The 24,313-nt window shown below is 41.7% G+C and overlaps 1 protein-coding gene across 1 annotated transcript in view; it reads left to right on the forward strand.

The window, feature by feature from the left end:
- The first annotated feature begins 621 nt into the window (after positions 1–621).
- The window catches only part of LOC126299243 (uncharacterized), a 168,082-nt gene continuing 144,390 nt past the window's right edge, over positions 622–24,313 (forward strand). The window contains exon 1 of the mRNA XM_049991031.1: positions 622–885. Coding sequence (XP_049846988.1) covers positions 642–885 — 244 coding nt within the window. The 5' untranslated portion in view covers positions 622–641. The remainder of the gene's footprint in view (positions 886–24,313) is intronic.

A 24,313-nucleotide genomic window follows, 5' to 3' on the forward strand; every position in this document is an offset into this window, starting at 1 on the left:
GAATCGGCCGTGCCCTTTCAAAGGAACCACCCCGGCATTTGTCTGAAGCGATTTAGGGAAATCACGGAAAACCTAAATCAGGATGGACGGAGACGGGATTGAACCGTCGTTCTCCCGAATGCGAGTCCAGTGTGCTAACCACTGCGCCACCTCGCTCGGTGGTCCTGCTAAGAAACTCGTTGATAAAGCAGAATAAGTAGTAACCCTCGATTGCAGTGTGATCATAAGGAAGTTCGTTAGCTGCTAGATTGTATAACAAAAATTCTTGATTAATTCTTCTCGTTTTCAGTCCGTTTTAATAGCAAGTCATCATAATTTTCGTGAAGAAACATGTCACCCCCAAATTTGATTTTTCTATCATCGATAGTAATGTTTCGTCTGTTATTATCTACATGATATTGCCAAAACATTAATCGGTTAAGTCTGAGCATTAATCGTCGTGTAATTCTGACCGTATGATAGAGGATTTCTATTTCAATAATGGAAGAGATTTGTGTATGATCTGGAATGAGCGGTCCGTGTATAGCAGCGGCCAAGTAGAGTACAGATGGCAGCACTGGCGTAAATAGTTGGCTGCCCTGTTATTGCGTGCGTTTGCCGAGGAGCTGCGTCCACACTGTACTGCTGGCTTTCGCAGGAGGATGTCGGCATCGCAGACAAGGGTCGAAGTAGAGCCGCAGGCAGGCAGCAGCAGCGGTGTGGGCGCTGCGGAGCTGCAGGAGCGGCCGACAGCTGTGCCCTCAGCTGAGCAGCCAACTCCTCAAAGTCAAGAGCGCCGCGTTCGCTGCCCCCAGTGCCACGAGTTGGTGGTGGAACAACAGCGATTCTTCGTCGACCAGTTCTACATTGACTGGTGGAATGTTATCTGCAGTATCGAACGTAGTGGTGAGTAATCGCCAATGCCATTATGAGAAAAAGACTTGATGTCTCAAATGCCGTGTTTTTGCTGTCCAAATTGCTAATGTTCTTTCTTTCAACCGTGTTAATGGTTTTCTATCGTATGTATTTTTTAGCTGAAAATTGCATTTGAAAGTAGTGCAGTTGTAGAAAAAGTCACCAATTTAAAGCGAAGAAACTAGAATAAGTTGGAAAAAGCAAGGTGTAATGTAATTAACTTCAGTAATTTTTCTCAGGGAATAGTTTCATTGCTTAGAACGAAATACTTAGGGGAAATACAATTTTTAAATTGTTTAGATTATCCTCATTTGACGTCGTAAGATGTCAATAGTATTTTTAAGTACACCATTTCGTTTTTTCTTCCTGACTTTTTATAGATCTTCTGTGAAATCAACATGGCCTCTCTATGGCAAGCATACTGCGATACTCGCATACTGTTTCTGGTTGTATTTTTATTATATTCTTTAGGAATTATATTCCATCGAACTAGATATTCTGTTGAAGTGCGGTTCTTTAGCATTTATTGATACTTTATGTACACGTACTGTCGTCATACAGAAAAAAATGCGTTTCTTCCTGATTTCTGTATTTTTTCCGAAGTTTGCTGTAACACAGAAACGAATTTCTTGTTAAATTTTTCACAAATAGCAATTATGATTAAGAAACTACATCATTATTTGAATTTTACCTGTGGCTTAGGCGTCCTAACCCAGCTTGTGGCGCAACAAGACACGGGACTGGAATCCGGGCGGAGAGTGGTTCAGATCCATATCACGCCATCCAGAATTCTTTCCCGTAGTTTTCCTAAATCACTTAGGGGAAACGCCAGAATAGTCCCTTTGAGAGTGAAACAGCAGACTCCTTTCCCCTATCTGAGGTTATGCTGCGTACCCAATGACGTCGACGGGATGTGAAGCCATGTCTTCAATCCTTTTTAGTCGCATTCTTAGATACTGTCATAGCTCTGATTACTGTACTTCAAACACCAAGATGACGCTACGAATCCGTGAAAAACTGAACTGCATTAATGCGAAATGACTTGCCTGTTTACTGCGAAACTGGGTTCGAATTGTTGGTTAGTTTCACCCTTACAGCTTTGTCAAATGTTTACGCCATGCGGCAGTAAGAAGCCGTGATGTGTAACTTTACAGTATCTGATAGACACAATGTTTCTACCTTAATAGCATTGACGCATTGTCTACAGAAGCCCTAGGAAACAATTTTGCACAACGCACCTCAGTCCTTCATGTTTTATCTTATCTGTTTTACAGCGTGGCACTTTTACCTTGGTCTTTTAGCACCTTAATAAGCGTTACTAGATGCTGACACAGCTGTGAGGCTTTATAGTAATGAGTCAGTTTTACGCATAGCCACCGCTGGAAGACTGAGCAGGACGAAGACTGTAAAACTCAAACCTGCGAATCCTAAATTATCTACAGCGAATGCGGGTGAATTGCTGATCATGTTTTTTTTTATAGACCCATAACATGATGTACCTGTACTTCAATTAGTTGGAATGTCACCCGTTGTACCTAACCATCCTCTGTCTTAAATTTCTTCGTTCAACCGATAACGGCTCATGCTCATGAAAGTAACGTTTTATACCCTGTCAGCACGATAAATCTCTAAGAAGATGATTTTCTAAAAGATCGTCAGAAATAAAGTTTCTTCTAGTCATTATAAATGCATAACAAAGCTAATAGAAATTGGTATCATATCAATTCTGCGTTCTAATATGGCTTTCCGCCAGACAGCATGCCGTTATCTTTTGTTTCTATCTACATTTTTGGACACCTTTAGGATTACAACGATATGTAGTTCACTGTTCTTACTACATAACAAAACACAATAGATGGCCTTTCCTTAATTGCCATGAATTTTGAGACGTTGTGGAGCGCTGGAGACACACGTCTTGGAGATAATTTCCGTGCAACGTAATGAGGCGAGGTACTGGAAGCATACAAGTAGCTTTTGATAAGTCGTTTACTACTAGTTACCTTTTACTTAAACTAGTCGTGCGTGCCCAGTCAGCTTTACTTTCATTTAGTTAGAGGACGAAGCTGACCTACGACAGAAGCATACATCACAGAAAGTATTGAAGTAACATTAGGATATATCTGGAAGGTATAACTACAGAAAAAACAAAACAAGTACTTTGTTGTTGCCTACGTATATATACGAAACAGAGAAGTGGTTCATTACAGCTCGTAACTAATTGTGGCATATTTTCATGATAGATGGTGATGGTGCCTGTGTAGCATTTGTAGGTTTAAAAAAAAATTTGAAAATGCTGACCAAAATACTATTTGAAATTGCGAAATTATCAGAGATAAAATACAGGGAGTGAAAGGTTGTCCACAATTTGTACAGAAGTACACTGAAGTTGAGTCTTCTGACTAAGAAGCAATTTGCAAACACAATTAAAGCTTATGTAGAAGAAATAAAAAAAACTTCGTTTGCCGATGAGTTTCTAATTCTGGCAGAGTTGGTAAACGACTAGGAATAATAGCTGAACATGATTTTCGGTGTCTTAAAAAGAGATTACGAAAGGAACATCAACAATAGTAACATAGGGGCAAACTGTGTAGTCGAATTAAGTTGAGGCAACTGAGGGAATTATCTTTAAAAATAAAGCAGTAGGTAGTTGAAGAGTTTTGCTATGTGGGCAGCACAATAACTCATAATGGCAAAGGTGTTGGTATAAAATGTGAAACGAAAGTACCAAGAACGCCTTCCTGAAAAAGAAAAGCTTCTTAACATCGAATATATATTAAAGTGTTGCATAGTCTTCAAAGCATTTCTTCATAGTGTAATGTCATACAGACGTGAAACGTTAATGGAAAAACAGTACAGACCACAAAAAATAGCTTCCGAAACATTGTGGTCACAACACTATTGAGGATTAGAATGGAAGATCGCATAATCATCGTAACACAGGTACTGAATTGAGAAGAAAGTAGTTTTACGGTAGAAACTGACTAAAAGAAGACACACATCCTGAAGCATAAAGGAACAGTTACTGTGGTGATGGAGGTAATTATGAGAGGTAGGGATTTCAGGAGGGTGGGAAGTTTCGATTTCAGTAATGTGGTTCAGATATATACGGGGTGCTTCCAGGAAATAACTGGTCCACAGCTTTACTTTCTCTTTATCTACTTATTGACGAGTTTTTAAAGGCTGAAGCTGCCGTTATCAAGCGCTCATGCTCGTTGAAGCCCGACACAAGCTGTCCGTGTAAACCGACCTGGGTGGCCGAGCGGTTATGGGCTCTACAGTCTAGATCCGCGCGACCTCTACGGTCGCAGCTTCGAATCCTGCCTCGGGCATGCATGTGTGTGATGTACTTAGGTTAATTAGGTTTAAGTAGTTCTAAGTTCTAGGGGACTGATGACCTCAGAAGTTAAGTCCCATAGTGCTCACAGCCATTTGAACCATTTTTGTTAACCGGAAAACACCAAAGTCAGATAAAATTTAACACGTATCTATACATCGATCAACGACCAGATAAAAAATACCTTCGACGGACGTGAACACTTGACAAAGAGACTTTGGACTTGAAATTAGTTTTAACTATGAAAGAAATAAAGTGCAGCTGTGGAACAGATATTTCCTAAATTGTGTATCAGCTACTGATCCCCCAACAACCTTCTCTGTGAAGGAGAAACTTATGCTGTAATGTGCATTAGTTATACAGGTATGAATACTTGCAAACTACAGATTAGCGTGGAGATCGGAATTAGTCTTAGGACTTCCGACTGTAACAACATGCTTGGTAGCATTATTCAAAACAATGCACTAAACAGAGGATGAGGTAGTGGCTTCCTATGCCTGGTTATGCAGTATTTTTCAGTGGCGGCTAGCGCTTTTTACTGAAAACTGTACATTTCACGTAAGTCGTTAACATAGTAAATTTGATGACGCTCTATTAGTACTTCCCGGGAATGAATTATATGCAACAGGCATTTATAGAAAATGCAGTGGAGTTTACGCTTTTACGAAAATTTGACATATTGAAACTGTGTATCGGATCAAGACACGAAGGCCAAACCTTGCCATCCATGGACACTGATCTTTGTTGCTGATCTATCCATGCATGCCTCATTGTTTGCGTCCTGGCCTACATCTGCCTTCTGAAATATCAGGAAGTTTCGTCACTAGTGAACATTTGTGGCACAGGAGAGCATAGAGGTAATGCAGGTAGACCACGCCCAGTAAGGCGGGTCATAAGCAGTGGCGTAATAATACAGGAAAAGAGCATTTCCTGCAAACGTTAACAGTCCTGGTCATAGTTGGGATCTCTTCCGGCATGCCGCTTTATGGTTGAAATGGCTCTGAGCACTATGGGACTTAACTTCTGAGGTCATCAGTCACTTAGAGCTACTTACACCTAACTAACCTAAGGGCATCACATATATTCATGCCCAAGGCAGGATTCGAGCCTGCGACCGTAGCGGTCGCGCGGTTCCAGACTGTAGCACCTAAAACCGCTCCGCCACTCCGGTCGGCATGCCGCTTTATTATCCGCAAATTTTGTTTAAAGCTTGCTGTACGCAAATACAGGTTACGCAAGCTTTCAGAGGGATTTAACTGTTCCATTCTCAAACAACACGAACAGAGATTGCGATAACTGCATGTACGTTGGGCACTTAAAAATTTCGTTGAAGCTTAAATATCTAGACAACGAACACCGAAAAACTAAGGACGACAGTTCCTTAAGTTAGATTTTTACCAGTATCATTTTCTCGCAATGTGAATACCAAGACACTGCACACTAGCGACGCACAGTAATTTCTTGTAACTATGTCATTTCTTTGAGAAACAATAATGGTGGCTCCAGAGCATGGTGGAACAGTTGTGAGAGAAAAAGGCAAGGTACAGTACCGCAGAAATGTAAATTGAGCATATTACCTTCGCTTCCGCTTGTTTCAATAATTTGATAAATATAAGGGGCATTCAATTGAAAACCGAACACCTGCCATTCCATGGACCCATTCAAAAGAAATCACCAGACTCGTTAAGAGATTTATTTCATTGTGAGATGAGACGATCAATTCCTGTATCATAGAACCATGTTGGCCGCTGACCGATCCACAAATGCACACACTCCTGCACGTCACCGTCAGATTGAAACCAATGCCCACGCATGACACTCTTCGGGTCGACAAAGATGTGAAAATCACCCCATTAAAAATCGGGGCTGTACGGATGACGTTGCAGGGTACCCCACCCAAATCACTGAAGCGTAATTTTCGTCCAGTTATTAGTGGGGGGGGGGGGGGGCGTTATCGTGCAACAGGATGCTTCGGTAGGATAGCACTCTCAGGCGTTTAGACTTCATAGCACTTCGCTGTTTCTGCTAAGTCTCTTCAAAAAATGGTTCAAATGGCTCTGAGCACTATGGGACTTAACTTCGGAGGTCATCAGTCCCCTAGAACTTAGAACTACTTAAACCTAACTAACCTAAGCGCATCACACATCCATGCCCGAGGCAGGTTTCGTACCTGCGACGTAGCTCCTAGAACCGCTTGGCCATTTCGGCCGGCAAAGTCTCTTCATAGCGCTGCGCACTGATTGTCGTTACACACATGAGGAATTCGACGAACAGAGGGTCCCTGCAATTGGAGGACACCATAACCTTGACGGAACTTGTGTACAACTTTGTTTCCTTGGTCGGGGGAGATGTATGTTTCCAGTTAGCTTTACCGTCTACCGTCGGGTCGTCGGTCGGAATGCTGTCGAACGGTTTCATCCTGTTGCACGACAAGGCCCACCCCTACACTGCGAAGCAGACGATGGCTATGCTTCAGTAGTTGGGTTCGAAACACTGCAACATGGTCTGTACAGTCGGGATCGTTCACTGTTCGATCTTCATGTCTTCGGCGGCCTGAAGAAAGACATGCGTGGATAAGGTTGCAGTCGGACGAGGGAGTAAGAGTGGATGCGATTGAAGATCCGTCAGGAGTCGACCGCACTCTATGAAACAGGAAGAGATAGTTTCGACTTCCAGACGGATAAACGTCTTAACGCGTGTGGCGGTGATTACTTTTGAATGGAACCATTCCATGTTCACGTTGTGTTAGGCGTTCGTTTTTCATTCGACTGCCCCTCATAGCTTTCTTTTCGGTCCACTCTCTATACGAAAACGTAAGCCGTTAACTGGTGAGAATGATCGCAGGGAGTGTTAAAACGAATGAAAAATCTAATGAGTACAGAATACTAATTCATAGTAAACTGAAGAAGTCGAAAGTAATGGATTAAAATAAAAATGAGCTTAGCGATAATCGTAACTGCAACATAATGAAGGAACTCTGCTACCTTGGAAGCAAAAGAACACATGATGGATGAAGTAAGAATGTGAAAAGTAAAGTATCACATATGAAGAAGAAATTCCTATGATGTCGGAAGGATGCTGAAAATCAGGTAAAGTGATAAGAAGTCATGAAGTTATCTGCAGAACTGGCGAGGAGAAGATAGTGTTGAAAGCATTGTAAATAAGACAGGATGATAGGATTTGTGTTCGAACATCATGGAATAATTATAGTATTAGGGAGCTGCAAAGGGTTAAAACAGTAAGGAGGACAAAAATTTAAATATATTTGACAAATAATGGAAGTCGTTAACTGCAAGAGCTACTTTGGGCCGAAGAGGTTGACACACGAAAAACAGTTCATGACGGGTCACATCAAAACAGTCAGAAGACTGATGAAAGGAAGGTAACGCCAACTAATACCTTATTGGAAGGGGGAGGGGGCAAAATAAGATGTCGCTTGCGTGAAAAAACGTCGTGGAAATGGCCTGATGGCAGCTTATGTATTATATTAGTTAGTTACATGTTCCGTGGATCATTTAGCACGATGGATCATAAAAATGTGTAACATGTGACTTTACATTTACATAGCATATTAATTTGTACATACGGTTACATTCTGAACATTTCCAAGTTCTTTTACAAGAAGAAAAAAGTGATATACAGGTGTCAGTAATTCCTATCCACCAGCTTTCACACATTTCAATAATATGAATTATTTTACAGAATAGGAGTTTTCAAGGAAAAACTTTCTTAGTTTGTTATCAAATTTTACTTTTCTGTCCGTCAGACATTTTATACCACTGGGGAAGTGATAAGTTTTTGTTGCAGCATTGTGCGCCCCTTTTTATGCTAAAGACAACTTTGTGGTGTAGTGAATGCCATTTTTCGTTCCGGTATTGTAATTATGTACTCCATTGTTCCTTTTCGACTGTAGTGGATTATTTATAACAAACTTTATTAGGGAATAAGTAAACTGGATCAGTAAACAGAACGCCCAACACCTTAAATAGAGGTCTTGCAGTATGATCGTGAATGGGCACCACATATTATTCTTACAGAACGTATTTACGCAATTGAGGATTTCTTTCTTAAAGAGGAGTTACCCAGAACATTTTTCCATATGACATTATTGAATGAAGATATGCAAAATGTCAACTTACTGATTTGTCTCTCCCCCCCCCCCCCCCCTCCCCACATTAGCAGCGATTCTAAGCACAAATGCGGCTGAACTAAGTTGTTTAAAAAGTTCCAAAATATATTTTTTCAAATTTAAATTCTCATCAATATGAACCCTAAGAATTTTGAGGTTTCCCCCTTTTTATTATTTCATCACCATTTGTTACTTATCATTGGTGGGGTAGATGTGAAGAACTGAATATTTTTAGTGTCCTTAAAATTGAGGGTGAGACCATTCACAGAAAACCTGTCAATGATAGTTCTAAGAAATTTTTCATTTCTTTTGTTTCTGTATCTATGCTGAGATTCATTGGAATACTGGGTTCAACTACAAAAAGAACTAATTGTGCTTGTTGTATACTAGAAATACGATCTTTCATATATTTGAGGACCGGTAGTGGGCCTAAGATTGAACCTCAGGGAACTCCAAGCTTGGTTTTTGCCCAGTCACAATTAGGTCCCTGGAGTTAATCGCTAAAATCCCTGTGTACCACTTTCTACATTCTTTTGGGTCTATATTACGTTATCCGTTGGTTTTCTATACCAGCAATCCCATAAAACGTCAATTTCTCTACGAGAGTTATGTGATTCACACAGTGAGATGGCTTAGAGATCTCGCAGGAAACATCCGCTGGAGCTGTCTTATTATTTAATGCGTGTAAAATCTGGTGAGTGAATGTACAAATGGCACTGTCAGTAGAGTAACCCCTCTGAAACCCGAAATGTGATTCACTAAAGTTACTATTGTTGATAAGGTGGGATACTATTCTACAATCCATGATCTCCTCAAATATTTTACAGTATGATGTCAGCAATGAAACCGGTTGGTAGTTATTGACATCTCTCTTATTACCTTTCTTAAAGAGGCGTTTAACAATGGCATAGTTCAGTCTCGGGAAAAATGTCTTGAGTTAGTGATGCAATTCATATTTCAAGCGAGACTGGGCTTACTACATGGAAAAAAATTTTAGTAGTGCATTGGAAACGCTATCAAAATCAGGTAAGCATGTGTTTCTTAGAGAATGAGGACAAGCTGATGATACAGTCATATGATTGAGTTTTACGAAAGTTAAATTTTCGGCATACTGCTGTAATTTTTCCCGTGAACTGTTTGTCCCTTCGCTTTTTACTGTATTTAAGAAATGACTATTAAATGTGTTTGCTATCTGTACCTCTTATTTCTGATGACTTAGGAATGTAAACAGCAAAACAAGTCAGTACACGACATAAACAAAGAAACGAGTAACGGAAGAGTAGAGAAAGGTAAAGAAATACAGCTACAAATATTTCCTTCGAAGATTTCTGGGATACATTGCTTCAAGAATGTAGCGAACAGTAATAGTTGGACAACATCTCGCCACTTCATTTGCGTTTGAAACGCTATTCCATTTGAAAAACGTCCTGTAGGAAATTTTTTCCATGTTCGTCACTAACGGCCAAAAGGTTATTCGGAAGTTAAGTTCATGCGATAATTAAAAAAAGTGGAGTTCATGTGGCACGTTCCAAGGCATTAGGTAGTATCTCAACAGTTCTTGTACAACACAGCGGTAGGTCTCTGGCCTGATTGCCTAAAATGTTCTTAGATACTTCTGAAAGACAGCTATGCCATTCCATCAACATCATTCAAGAAGTCGAGGAGATATTCATGTGACATTAACTCTCTAATTTGTGGACCCAAAAATATTCCTTTCCTTTTTACGTCACTGATCCGTGGAAATGTCCCTTCCAAGCAGGCGAATCCACCTCATGTTACGTACACGATTATCGCGAAGTATTTTATAAGACATAGTTTAATGTGAATCATTTATTGTGACAACTTTGCAAAGGGTGGTGCACTGTTGGCCGTAGTTGCCTCTTGCCCTGGTCACAAACAGACGCTCGGTGTCGGACGCTGCGGCGTCCTTGCGCCTGCGTCATAGCTAGACTTGTTTCGCACGGATGCTTAGTCCAGCCTGGTACAGAATGGATAGCTGTTAGAGGCTGAGGGAGTGCACTCCATCCCACTCCATGCCCCTTCTTCCCTGGACCACCTCATCTGTGATGTGGTGTAGGCAGCAGGCGTTGAATCCATTACTGCCGCTCTGGTCGCCGTCTTCCCTTCCATACTCAGGGGTGCAGCACCTAGTACTGCACTGCTCCTGGTAGTTCATAAGGTCTCACATCAGTAGTGGGTGGTGTGACACAGCGTGAAGTTCTTCTGTGGAGTTCATCTCTGCGGCAGTCCACGGCTGGCTTGTACTGCGCTGGTTAATCTGAGACAAGACTTACTAAAGTAGCATGGTTATGGAACAGAATGTGGTCGACACGGACTCCATCGTCCCATTGACGTGAACCGTTCTCCCATACTTGGAGCTGGGGCTCCGGTATTTAGAGCTCTCTGTAGTTCTGTTACGTGCGGTTTAGTAGCGATGACCGCATGTGACATTATTTTGCTACCCTTGCTTTAATTCTCTCTTGGCAGCTAGTTAAATTGGTCTAAGAGCGTTTTTCCTAACCGTGGCTATTGCGTCTTGCGGCATTCCACCGCGTGAACGAGCGTGCGTGTTATTTCGATTAGTCAGTGTCGTTCCCTGTTTTCCCGCTGCGTGTGCTATCTCCCTCAAGTACTGCAGAGTTGCTGACTGTGCTGCCCGTCTGTCTTGCATCACCGTGCTTCCTGGTTCGCCGCTAATCGTGGCGTAAACAGCCGCCCTACGTAAAAGTGATTGAACTCCGTTAAAAAATTTAGAACTAGTAACCCGTATTACTTTGTGCCGTAATAGTATGGAACAACGATTTCTTACGAGGAAACAGACCAACTCAACATATTGGTCTTTGACATGTGAAATTACGTGCCACGCTGTACTATCTCTGTCACCACAATGCTCTCTCTTCCTCACACAGCTACTGCCAACCAAATGTACACTCGGGGATTGCAGTACCTCACAGTCTCCTCTCACTGACTGAGAATCACTGTAGTTATGAAACTGAAACCCAGTTTATGTCCAAGATGTGGCAGGGAAGTGGAGTACTTCATTTAGAGGAGGGTGCCGAAATAATTTTCTGTCGGTTCGTTGGACATTACTCATCACACATGCGTTGGAAGTACTTTGCCATCTGTGGAATTGGGAGGTTTGCTGCTAACGATTGCATATAGATAGCGCTACGTCACACCCAGGCATGAGGGAACAACGGAAAAATGGTTAAATGTGTGAAAAATTACCTGCCACATCTCCCTCTCTCAAGATTGCATCATCAGTCTACCTCGTTACTACCCCCCCCCCCCCCTCTCAACCAATTACTTCATTTAGTTTGTCATCCTTCATTGCAGATCCCTGTAAACTAAGATGCAGATAGTTCTCTTTTCTAGGAAAGCATCCAAGACAGCAGTCAACTAACATGTAATCCTGTTACCTCAGTAGACATACGGCAACTGTTCTGAATGGTATTTGTTAGCTGACACTGCATCTTTGTGATAGGTAGAGAGTACAGAGAAGCACATTGTATATACTGTTTGAGTTTAAAACATGTAAACAGTCTTGCACAGGTGAAATACTTGATCCATTCTGTAGATTTATATTACAGTTCTAAAGCTGGTAATACAACGCTGTTTATCTAAGGAGGATGTAAAGTTTATCGTAGTCACATGTTCGGAAACTTCATAAAATCTATAAGGAGGTTGCCGATAACCTTGGGGTCACACCTTAGATTACATAAGATTAGATTCCGTTATCGTTCTATAGACCCAAAAATGAGATCATCGTGGTTGTGAGACATGTCAGAATGTATAGTACAAAAGACAGGGAACATTTCAATTCAATGCTCACGTCCCTGATTGTCACAACACGTTCAAAATATGTGAATACATTACAGTCAACTGGAACTGCTAATATTTACTGAATTAACACATTGTCAGAATGAAATATAGTTATGCACTCTTAATAAATTTATAATACACGAAATACCTAATGTTGACTGATTTGACAAAGTGCTGTCAGAACTGAAATGATACACATTTTCACGCAAGCTGGGCTAACATTGCCTGTTAAGATAGTCATATGTAGAGTACAAGCAATTGCCTACCAAAAAGTCTTTCAAAGTCTGTTTAAACTGTGCTTTATCTGAAACCGTATTTGCAATGGTTCCTGGCAATTTACTGAGAATGTATGATCCTGAATATTGGTCCTTTTTATGGACCAAGGTATTTGATTTTGTGTGTTTGTTGTAGATTGTTCTTAGTCCTAGTATTGATACTACGTATTGAGCTATTGGATCGAAATGGAGACAAATTATTTCTAACAAATTTCGTTAAGGAGTAAGTAAACTGAGAAGCAGTGGTCAGAGCACAGAGTTCCTTCACCACACTTCTATATGATCTTAAATTTACACCAAAAATTAGTCTTATTACACGTTTTTGAACTCTAAAATGTTTTTGTAGGTTTGAAGAGTTAACGCAGCATATGAGCCCGTATGACATATTAGATTGAAATTAAGCAATATAAGTAGGTTTTTACGTTTGTATCTCCTACATCTAATGGAATTTGCTTTGCAAAAACAGACTTGCTAGGGCACCTCAGCAATTCTGTGGTGTGCCCTTCACATTTCACTTTGTTATAGAGTTGTAATCCCAGAAATTTAAGTGTCAACATCCTCTATCTGTAGGTCTTCATATGATATGCACATGCTGGAAGGAAATAACTTACAGGTTCTGAAATGCATATAGTGGATCTTTCCAAAATTTAATGACACAGAATTAGCTTTTAACTATCTATTAAAATCAGTGAAAATTTGATCAGCAGCCATTTCTAATCTATACTTGAACTGCTATTTATAGCAATGTTTGTGTCATCTGCAAAAAAATAAGTTACTTAGCAACTGGCAATGTGACAGACGAGAGGTTATTAATGTATACAAGGAAAAAACAGTGGATCTAAGAAGGAACCTTGAGGAATACCACATGTAATTAATTCCCAATCAGATGAAGACTGCTTGCCCCAGAGGTATTTCGCAATGACATTTTTTTTTTCTGTTAGGTAAGACTCGAACCATTTGGCAGCCCTGCGAGTGACACTATAATGTTCTAATTTACTCAACACAGTGTTGTGATACACACAGATGACGCCTTTTGACAAGTCACAGAAAATGCCAGTACCCTCTAATTTATCTAATGAATTAAGTTAATTCTCACTGAACATGTAAATAGACTTCTCTATGTCGGAACCCTTAAGGAACCCATATTGTGACTTGGACAATAAACAATTTGCAGTTGGATGCTTAGGAGGACACTTGAACACAACCTTTTCAAACATTTTTGGGAAAAAGGTGGCAAACATGAAATTAGTCAGTAGTTTGACGGTGTCTCCTTATCCCCTTTCTTCTAAAGAGGCTTAACTTCAGCAAATTTAGCCAGTCTAAAAATGTTTCGCTGATACGACATTGATTACATAAATAACTGAAGATAGAACTCAACTCATATGAGCACTCATTGATTAACTTTGTTGATCTGTTGTTGTAACCACTAGAATACTTAGATTTTAACAATGTTTTGATGGGTAGTACTACTTTTGGAGAAGTTAATGACAGTTCCATTTTAATGAAGTTATTTATAGAGACTAATCTCAGATATTCCATTGCACTATTTACTGAACCTGATAACAATCAGCTATCAGTAACAATCAAAGCACTTGTTCAAGAGCCTTGCAACAATACATAAATTATTACCAATGTCTGATATATTTTTAAAGTCCTCTGTTCCTCTTCGTTTCTGACCGACATTCCCCTGTCTTAACTGTATCCCATACAGTTTTTATTTAATTTCATGATGCAGTTATCTTTCTCCCGTAATAAAGCTACTTCGATTTCGGAATTACCTGCTACAGTAATTTCCAGTATTCTTTGTAATGTGTTACAATGCTAACATAAGGGCCATTCCTAGACAGTAGATACAGTTTCATTTTTGACCAACAAGGTACCTTCATTCCTTAAGTAATCCGTGATCTATTATTAGACTTCTGTTTAATTTGAATTATGTTTAGGTGAAAACAATTTTCAAAAGTGGAAGTAACTTTATTAATGAAGGCTTTGTAATTTCCAATTGAGTCAGAAATACTGTAAATACCTTTGCAGTTCATACCTTTCAGCAATCTCCCCAAATACTCAATTTCTTACCGATGTATTACTCTCCTCTACTCAGATTTAATAGATTTTAAATCCCGACAAGTTTCAACATTTAACATAAGATGGTGCATTTCATATTCAGATAGCCTATTTACTATTTGTTTTGTAAAATGGCAGTTGTCCCTACATTTGTCTACAAATATATTATCAACAGCAGTCTCAGAGCATTTATGTACCCTAGTTGCATTATGAATTAAAATGAATGATAGCGTTAGTGCTTGCAGTAATTGTTCACTGACACGGCCTTTCAATAAATCCACATTAAAATCACCAGCAACCGCTATTTTCCGTTTTTGTACTATGAGATGTGATAGCAATGTTCCCAGATTTTTTTATGAAGAGGTTAAAATTTCCTGAAGTTGCTCTCTATAACTTACTATTACAAGGAACTTATTATGAAATATTACTTCTGTTTCACAAGCTTCTAAGTGCTGCTCCGAGCAAAGTTCATTAATACTGATATTCTTGAAACTAAAACCCTTTCTGATGAATGTGGCAACTCCTTCTTTCTCCATATTTTCTCTACAGAAGTAAGAGACTAGCTCAAATCCTCTTACATTTAACATATCTATTCTAGTGGTCACACGATGTTCCGTGAGGCAGATTATATCAACTGCTTTGCTCAACTCTAATACTTCCACAAATAAACAACCCATTAACCTCGCGACTCGGTCCTCACATATTCTCATACAATAAGATAAGTGATTTTGTGCACTGGCTAAATTACAAATGTATGAGCTGATCTTTTCTCAGCTTCTGAACATTTTCACTTTGAATTAAGGGCTGTTTGCATGAATTATCTACATTCAAATATGCTATCTGGCTGCCTGTAATATCAATGTGAATATTATTTTTAACCTGTCTCTGAACGTCTTTGGGCTCTTTTTGTATCCCGCCTGGAAGGCGGCGCGTGGGTAGGTGGAGGAGCAGGAAAAATACGTCGGTGCTGCAGTGATGAAATATTGTTTATTGGTGCAAGAAAGAAAACATAACTTTGTACAGATGCAATGTCTTCGACCCGTCGCATGGAGAGCAAACTGTAGCGAAGTTTCCTGGCTGGCTGCACCTGATGAAAAGGGGCGAAGCAGTCCCGGAGCTCGTAGAACTCGACAGCACCGGCTAGAGGGCACTGTCGTCTGTGACTCGTGGTAGTGCCAACATTTGAAAATATGCGTTGCTATCGATACCAAGTTCTGCCCTCCCTACTCTAAAAAATCTGCTGTTATGTCACACGCAACCACTGGTACTTTACCACATGTGGTCGTGCCCCTGCTTAATTTCTTTGCTATTAGTCCAGACAGTTTTCCATTTCCTTTCTTGTTGAGGTGAACGCCATGCCTAGTATAGTCCCACCTACTGAGAGTCAACAGAAACCATACTAATATGGGACTATATACCTGATACAAGCAGCTATTCCACCTCTATATTAACTCCCCTAACAGAAGCGTTTAAAAGAGGCCTGTCAATGCGCCTCAGAAAAGACACAAGCCCAAAACCAATATGCCTCGTTGCTGAATATATCTTTACTGGGTCATCCTCAGTTCACTCATTAAGATATCTGCCTATGATGTTGCCCAGTCCACACACTAGTATCACGGTGTCTTTCTTTGTGAAGTCTTTGCAAAGTGAATCTACATCCTCTACCACCGAACTTGGACAATGTTTAAAAAAAACTTGGGACCTGGTAACCTGACCCTTCTTCATCCTGTAACAGTTGGCCAACATTTGCACAATGTGAACTACCTAACAACAAAACTTTGTTTCTGTTTTCTGACTTCTTACTTCTCAAACACGTTCTGAAAGTTTGTTGTCTTGTCTACTCCTACACCTACTTCTGGCTCATCATCTTCAAACTGTGATAACAGATCAAACCAGTTTTCCACACTGACAACGAAACTGTCTGAGGAATTCCTATAACCTGTTGTCACTTCCCACCTCTCTTTTCTGTTCTCCACCCTTAATATATACAGATCTTGTTTTGTCTTACTTAGTTCCACGTGAAGGGCAGCAATCTTCTGTTCCTGTATCACTATCCTACTATCTCTGCAACAAATCCAACAAACCCAAATGAGCCTGTTTATTTCCCGAATTCCCACGCCACTACACTCACCCACATGAAAGTAACTGCAACATGCCTTACACCAAACCCAGAATTATTAATCATATGGCAAGCCATACACTACCCTCTAACAGCAAAGAAATTTTAGCTTCACTCAGAAGGCTAACTTCCTAGACTACTGAAGTAATATATTAAATTTCTTACAAAGTTATGTATAAATTGAAGGCGGAGGAGGAAAAAAGGAAAAGGAAGGGATTACTGATGTAAGCTGCATCGGGACATTACGCGCCAACAAAATGTGTACCAGAGCGGGATTCGAACCGGGGATCTCCTGCTTTCTAGGCATGTGCGTCAACCATTGCACCACACGGGACAGTGTTACAGCACCTACACAGACTATCTCAGCACACACCACGGCCAGCGCGTTTTCCCACAGTGTCATCTGTCCGCAGTCCCTGCTCGCTACCCTGATTCCTACAGGAGGTTGGACGTACTTTCTGCATCCGCACTGCAGAAGGTCGATCCATTGCTAATAGAGGAGAATCAAACTATATGAATGTGTGGTGTCTGTCCTTTCCGATACGTCCGAAATAGCAGACAACACGCGTTTATATAATTTCTTAGAAAGATTACGCATAAAGTTTGAATACTGATTCAAACGTTTTGGAGAAATAAAACTGATGAAATCTGTAATGTTTACATGTCGAAACAAAAGTAGACAAGGAACTCAGCCAGCGCTATATGAACTTTTCACTTACTTGCGAACTTTTTCACTATGGCTATTTACTAGAGATTAAAGTCTCGTCTGGGCTTGTGATCCGAAGTATATAAATTTATTACTCTACATTTGGTGGTCATCCACGTTAAAGTCTGTTTCAGCCATTTTATCGCTGTCCACGATCAATTACTGTTCCCTGGTCCCCAGTGCTTCCATGTCGACTTTCTCGTATTTCTCTTGGTGTTACAGAATCATTCGTAGGCACAAGTATTTTCCTGCACCAAGTAGACATGTAAGTACTCTCTCATTTCCGCTCAGTTTTCGCGGATTTTCTTGTATTTTCCCTTACTTATAACCATTTTCCCCCTGTTTTCGTAATTTTACTGATTGTGTGTCATTTTTTCCACATTTTTACATATGTACTGTATATGCCCATATTGGTAACATATCCAAGTGTGCCTTGGTTTTACACGGGTAATATTCGTCAACCTAAGGATTTATCTACATGCATGTATTTCGGATGAGATACGCAGGAAAGTAATCGAAGTTGATACTTGCGAATATTTTAACTCTAGTTTCGTAGCTGCATGAGACTCGTAGAGTTCTGCATGCAAAGGATATAGTGGAAACTCGAAGTCTGGAAACAGATCAATGTCCTACTCTAGTGCATCAGAGAGCGTGGCTGCAGACTCACGTAGTGGTGCAGTTGATGAAAACTCTGTCTGTAAACAGTTTTTCTGATTTCCACTCCATCGTTTGGGGAGCTGCAGCAGGGTGTTGACCTATGTAAGGAGCTGATTCCTCCTCCTGCTACCGAGCGAGGTGGCGCAGTGGTTTGCACACCGGACTCGCGTTGGGGAGGACGACGGTTCAACCTCGCGTCCGCCCACCCTGATTTAGGTTTTCCGTGATTTCCCTAAATCGTTCCAGGAAAATTCCAGGATGGTTCCTTTGAAAGGGCATGGCCGACTTCCTTCCCTAATCCGATGAGACCGATGATCTCCCTGTCTGGTCTCTCCCCCCCCCCCCCCCCAAACAACCCAACCCAGCTCCTCCTGCTGCTCCCTCTAATTTCGATAAGTATAACCTCTTATTGCTAACCAGGTGTGGTCTGCTATTTCTGTTCATACCAACTAACTCTGATACATACCCACAACCCAGCCAGTATATGTACAATCCGTCGATAAAAAGTATGTACATGGACCGCTGTTCGAGGTTAGACGGCTGACGTTGTTATGCTGTAAACACAATGCAGTTAAGCTATTTCATATGCTGGTTTTCCAAATGGTTGCCCCACGTCCTTGTCCATCACTCTGACACCGAATGCTTCACCTGTGGTCGTAGTGTTGAACCACATATAAGGGGATGTGACTTACATAGTATACAGTAGAGTGGATCCATACTAAACATTAACTGGGAATTATTATACAGAAAACTCCACCCCAACCACTACGCTGGCCTTTGCGTGAGTGGGTCTACCCCCGAAAAAATACTTCCAATTTCATGATCAAGCACTAACAGTATTCCCAGATGTACAACATGCAGGCTCCATCCTGAACAGTATTCTTGGACTTACTGTAGGCAGATCCACCTTCTGGACGCTTCTATGGTCATATATAGGTTGGATCCATTCTAATCATTGTCCGAGAATTATTAGATCAATGGATTTATCACATCCACTATACCTGTCTCTGTGCAGGTGAATCCGCCCCGTACAATACACCAAGGATGTGACGTGAGCTGGATCCACAACTAATAATATATCCAGATGGGCCGAAATGCAGATCCAGCATTATCGATTAGCGAAGCCTGATCTACCTCTTGTAGGCATGTCCGCAGCTCTTTGTCTAGCGGCTAGCGTTGTTGCCTCTGGATCACGGGGTCCCTGGTTCGATTCCCGGCCAGGTTGGGGATTTTCTCTGCCTGGGGACTGGGTGTTTGTGTTGTCCTCACCATTTCGTCATCAGTCGTGAAAGTGGCAAGATTGGACTGTGTAAATATTGGGACATCGTACGGGCGCTGATGACCGTGCAGTTGAGCGCCCCACATACCAAATATCATCCTCTATGCATAACAGAAACTGCCTCGGGACACTAGTATCATAGGCGATGCATCCAGTGTCGGTGGAGTGAGGGTGAGAGGGTGTGGGGTCTCGCCAGAGAACCCAGCATATGAAATAGCGCTATTGCGTTGTATTTACAACAGAACAACGTCAGCGCTCCAACCCTAAGCAACGATCCATGTATATGAGTTTTATCGACGGATTGTAGATATAATAGCTGGGTTGGGGCATGTACAAAGTTGGATGGTATAAAATAAAATGTCAGACCACACCTGGTGAGCAACAAGAGTATATACTTACGGAAAATAGAGGCAGCAGCAGCAGCAGCAGCAGGAAGAATCAGATCAGCCAACAAGTCAGCTCCCTGTTGCAGCTCCTTGCACGTCAGAGAGCGGCTAATGTCAACATCGAGAGCAGTTTCCCGACTTTTAAGTTTCCACCAACTACACCATTACATGAGGCTGAAAATACGCTCTGATGCATCGGAGTAGGACATAACCCTGTTAAGGGACGTAGTTTCCACTATATCCTTTGCATGCAGCACTTGCCTAGTCTAATACAGCTATGAAATGAGGGCAAATATACTTTCAACTTACTAGTAAGATTCATTCTATCCTTCTCACGTCTGAAATACATTCATACTTGACATAGGAAAGATGGATATTCTCGGGTATTTTTAGCAGATTGACCAATAGTAGCCTTATAAAATCTAGCCACACATGGTTATGTTAGCAATGTGAGTATATACACTACTGGGCATTAAAACTGCTACACCAAGAAGAAATGCAGATGATAAATGGGTATTCATTGGACAGATATATTATAAAAGAACTGACATGTCATTACATTTTCACGCAATTTGGGTGCATAGATCCTGAGAAAGCAGTATCCGGAACAACCACCTCTAGCCGTAGTAACGGCCTTGATACGCCTGGGCGTTGAGTCAAACAGAGCTTGGATGGCGTGTACAGGTACAGCTGCCTATGCAGCTTCAACACGATACCACAGTTCATAAACAGTAGTGACTGGCGAATTCTGACGACCCAGTTGCTCAGCTACCATTGACCAGACGTTTTCAGTTGGTGAGAGATCTGGAGAATGTGCTAGCCAGGGTGGCAGTCGAACATTTTCTGTATCCAGAAAGGCCCGTTCAGGACCTGCAACATGCGGTCGTGCATTATCCTGCTGAAATGTAGGGTTTCGCAGGGATCGAATGAAGGGTAGATCCACGGGTCGTAATAGATCTGAAATGTAACGTCCACTTTCAAAGTGCCATCAATGCGAACAAGAGGTGACCGAGACGTGTAACGAATGGCACACCATACCATCACGCAGAGTAATATGCCAGTATGGCGATGACGAGTACACGCTTCCAATGTGCGTTCACCGCGATGTCGCCAAACACGGATGCGACAATCATGATGCTGTAAACAGAACCTGGATTCATCCGAAAAAATGACGTTTTGCCATTCGTGCACACAGGTTCGTGGTTGAGTACGCCATCGCAGGCGCTCCTGCCTGTGATGCAGCGTCAAGAGTAACCGCAGCCATGGTCTCCGAGCTGATAGTCTATGCTGCTGCAAACGTCGTCGGACTGGTCGTGCATATGGTTGTTGTTTTGCAAACGTCCCCATCTGTTGACTCAGGGATCGACATGTGGCTGTACGATCCGTTACAGCCATGCGGATAAGATGCCTGTCATCTCGACTGCTAGTGATACGAGGCCGTTGGGATCCAGCACGGTGTTCCGTATTACCCTCCTGAAAATACCGGTTCCATATTCTGCTAACAGTCATTGGTTCTCGACCAACGCCAGCAGCAATGTTGCGATACGATAAAGCGCAATCGCGATAGGTTACATTCCGACGTTTATAAAAGTCGGAAACGTGATGTTACGCATTTCTCCTCCTTAGACGAGGCATCACAACAACGTTTCAGAAGGCAACGGCGGTCAACTGCTGTTGGTGTATGAGAAATCGGTTGGAAACATTCCTCATGTCAGCACGTTGTTGGTGTCGCCACCGGTGCCAATCTTGTGTGAATGCTCTGAATAGCTGATCATTTGCATATCACAGAATCTTCTTCCTGTCGGTTATACTTCACGTCTGTAGCACGTCATCTTCGTTGTGTAGCAATTTTAATGGCCAGTAGTGTACATATAGAAAAAATGACATAAAATCGATAAAAATACGAAAATTAAGCCACTCGGAATGGCAGCGCGGTTAGAGGCGCCATGTCACTGACTGCGCGGCCACTCCCGCCGGAGGATCGAGTCCTCTTTCTGGTGTGTGTGTGTGTGTGTGTGTGTGTGTGTGTGTTCTTACCATAGGTTAGTTTCAGTAATGTGTAAGTCTAGGGACCGATGACTTCTGCAGTTCGGTTCCATTGAAACACACACGCACACACGTAAGAGAAAAGACGTACAAATTGAGGGAAGTAAGAGAGTACTTATATGTATCTTGGTGCATAAAGATTCTTGTACATGGGAATTGGTGTGTGACACCAGGGCGAAATAAGAGAAAAAAGTCGACATGAAAGCACAGGAGACAGTAATTGAGAGTGGTCAGCCATAAGACGGCTGCAATAGACTGTTTCACGTGTATGACTACCGAATATAGAGTAGTAAGTCTACATACGTCAGATCACAAGCAAAGGTGTGAACCCAATGTTACAAGCATGCACCTTATTGATTTGTACGAAGTGTCAAGACATGTGATTACAATAAAATTTTCATTCTTCATAGCCAAACAGCACTGTATTGCCAACTTGAGAACTGCAATATACAACTACAGAATGGGTCTAGTGTTTGACCTGTGCAAGACAGTTTGCATGTTTTAACCCCTAACGACCAGTATTTAAAAAGTGTTTGTTTGTACACTCTACCAATCGCAAGTAGTGGGGAGATGGTGGTGCTAGGATATGTTCGAAATGAAATTGATACCCAAATTAAATAAAGTGATCAGTTAATTACCTGTGCGCACCAACCCCAAAACCCACCGACCCACCCCCACTCTCCCTCCCCTAGATGTCATGTATTCTCCTTATTCTGTAAGTGGGTCCCATCCCCCTCCACCTCGAAACCTGTCGCCTTCCCCTGTCTACCCTACAGGAGGGAATATCAAAATTTGGGGAGGAACATCGGCGGGAATTTCATTGTTCCAAGGCTGTGCTGACATCCTTCCCCGTCCCCCACCCAGGAAATGGTGGGAAATTAAAAATGGCAGTGCCCTTTCTGGGACTCAAACCCTGGTCCTTCTGGATAGAAAGCCCAAGTGCATCCTCCAACTTACGGAAACTGTGGAGTGCAGGAGAGGAAGATTACGTTAGCGTACTTTATTTTGGTTGGGAAACTGAAGTAAACGGGAGTCCTAATTATGTAATTAATCATAAGGATAGGTTCCAGTTATACAACTATATGCTCAGTGATACACAAGGAGTATCTAAGATTGGAATACAGCTCAAAAACTGATCATCTCATACAACTGGTGCTACCCTGCTGGGAAAAAATTCCGAAATTCCACTCGAAACTGGTGGCATATGCACTCATACTCTACCCTTCACCGGTAAGGTCGCGGGGAAAAAGGATGGGCTGGGAGATACTATCTTTATATTTGTCGGAAAATGTTCCATTGGAGAGATTCTGGTGTTAGACAGGCGTTTAATAACTGAGTTATCTCTAAACTTACAGTTGAGGACTGTGTCTACTGCTTTTTGACGTTAGAGTTCGCTACGGACACCTCACTCTGCGTTGATCGACAATCACCCTGCAACTCAGGTAATTGACGCCAATACAAGCTACCACAACTAATAGAAAATGCTTCACTGTTCTAATTACACATCCAAATTGACGTGAAAAAAAAACCAGCACTCGTCATCAACAGGTTACAGTGCAACACATGGACTGGGGATTAGGAAAAAGTCATGGTAGTAAAGCAACTACCGCAAAAACCGACCCCAGAAGATTGCTGACAGGTAGAAGTTGGAGTTGTCCTCGTCGATGGTCAGTCACCTTACACATATACAAAAGGCCAGAACAAGACGCTTCACACAATCCGTTAAAAATATATCTTGGAAAGACTGGACACCCCTCCCACCCTGCCAGAAACAACAAAATTCTGGAGAACTCTGAAAATCGCTTTTTCAAACGTCCACTGCTTGGGAAACATGGAGCTCACCGCCTAATGCCGACCGCGGCGCCTGACGGAGCCTGTGACCGATCTGGTTGCAGGGTCTTCAGTACAATGCGTCCCCGACGAGCACGTGGCTGGGCGGTCAGTTCTATCGATGCTGAGAACAGCTACAAACACAAGACTGTGACGCCGGTGTCCCTCAGAACGAAAATGAGATAAAGGAAGGTTACTCTGACCGCCGGTCGTTTGTCTAAAAGGGTAACTGCGACATCATACCACACACGCCCTCCACTTCTCTAGTAGCTCTGCCAGCAAGTGCACACCGTTCTGAGAGGAAACAATTCACTGTATAAGTTGCATTGAACGTTAATGCACCGTCTATAAGTGAGCACCTATTAAAAAGGAAATCATAATCGCAGTGATAATACATATGCTCTTTCCACAATAATAGGTGCAGTCAATTTTCTTTAGTTTTATGAGCAAAATCGGTATAGTTTCTACATTTGACTGTAGGATACAGTTCGCATCTCATTATTTTGTGACATCCAATGAAGTGGGAAAAAGCTTTAACACTGCTGCCGATTACAGATGGACAGACTGCACAGATCTGTCTACACACTCCCCTATTTTGCTGCGAAAACTACCGATCATAACAGAATGGCCTCGTTATAACAAAACCGCTAGAATTTAAACACCAAAGAGGTTACTGTTCACAACATTCGCGATTTAGTGGAAATAATCACCGTTATCTTATTGGTGAAAAATGAAACATGTGGAGAGCATCGTTGCATATTGAAACAGGACA

The sequence above is a fragment of the Schistocerca gregaria genome, chromosome X (genome assembly GCF_023897955.1).
Source record: "Schistocerca gregaria isolate iqSchGreg1 chromosome X, iqSchGreg1.2, whole genome shotgun sequence".
NCBI lineage: Eukaryota > Metazoa > Arthropoda > Insecta > Orthoptera > Acrididae > Schistocerca > Schistocerca gregaria.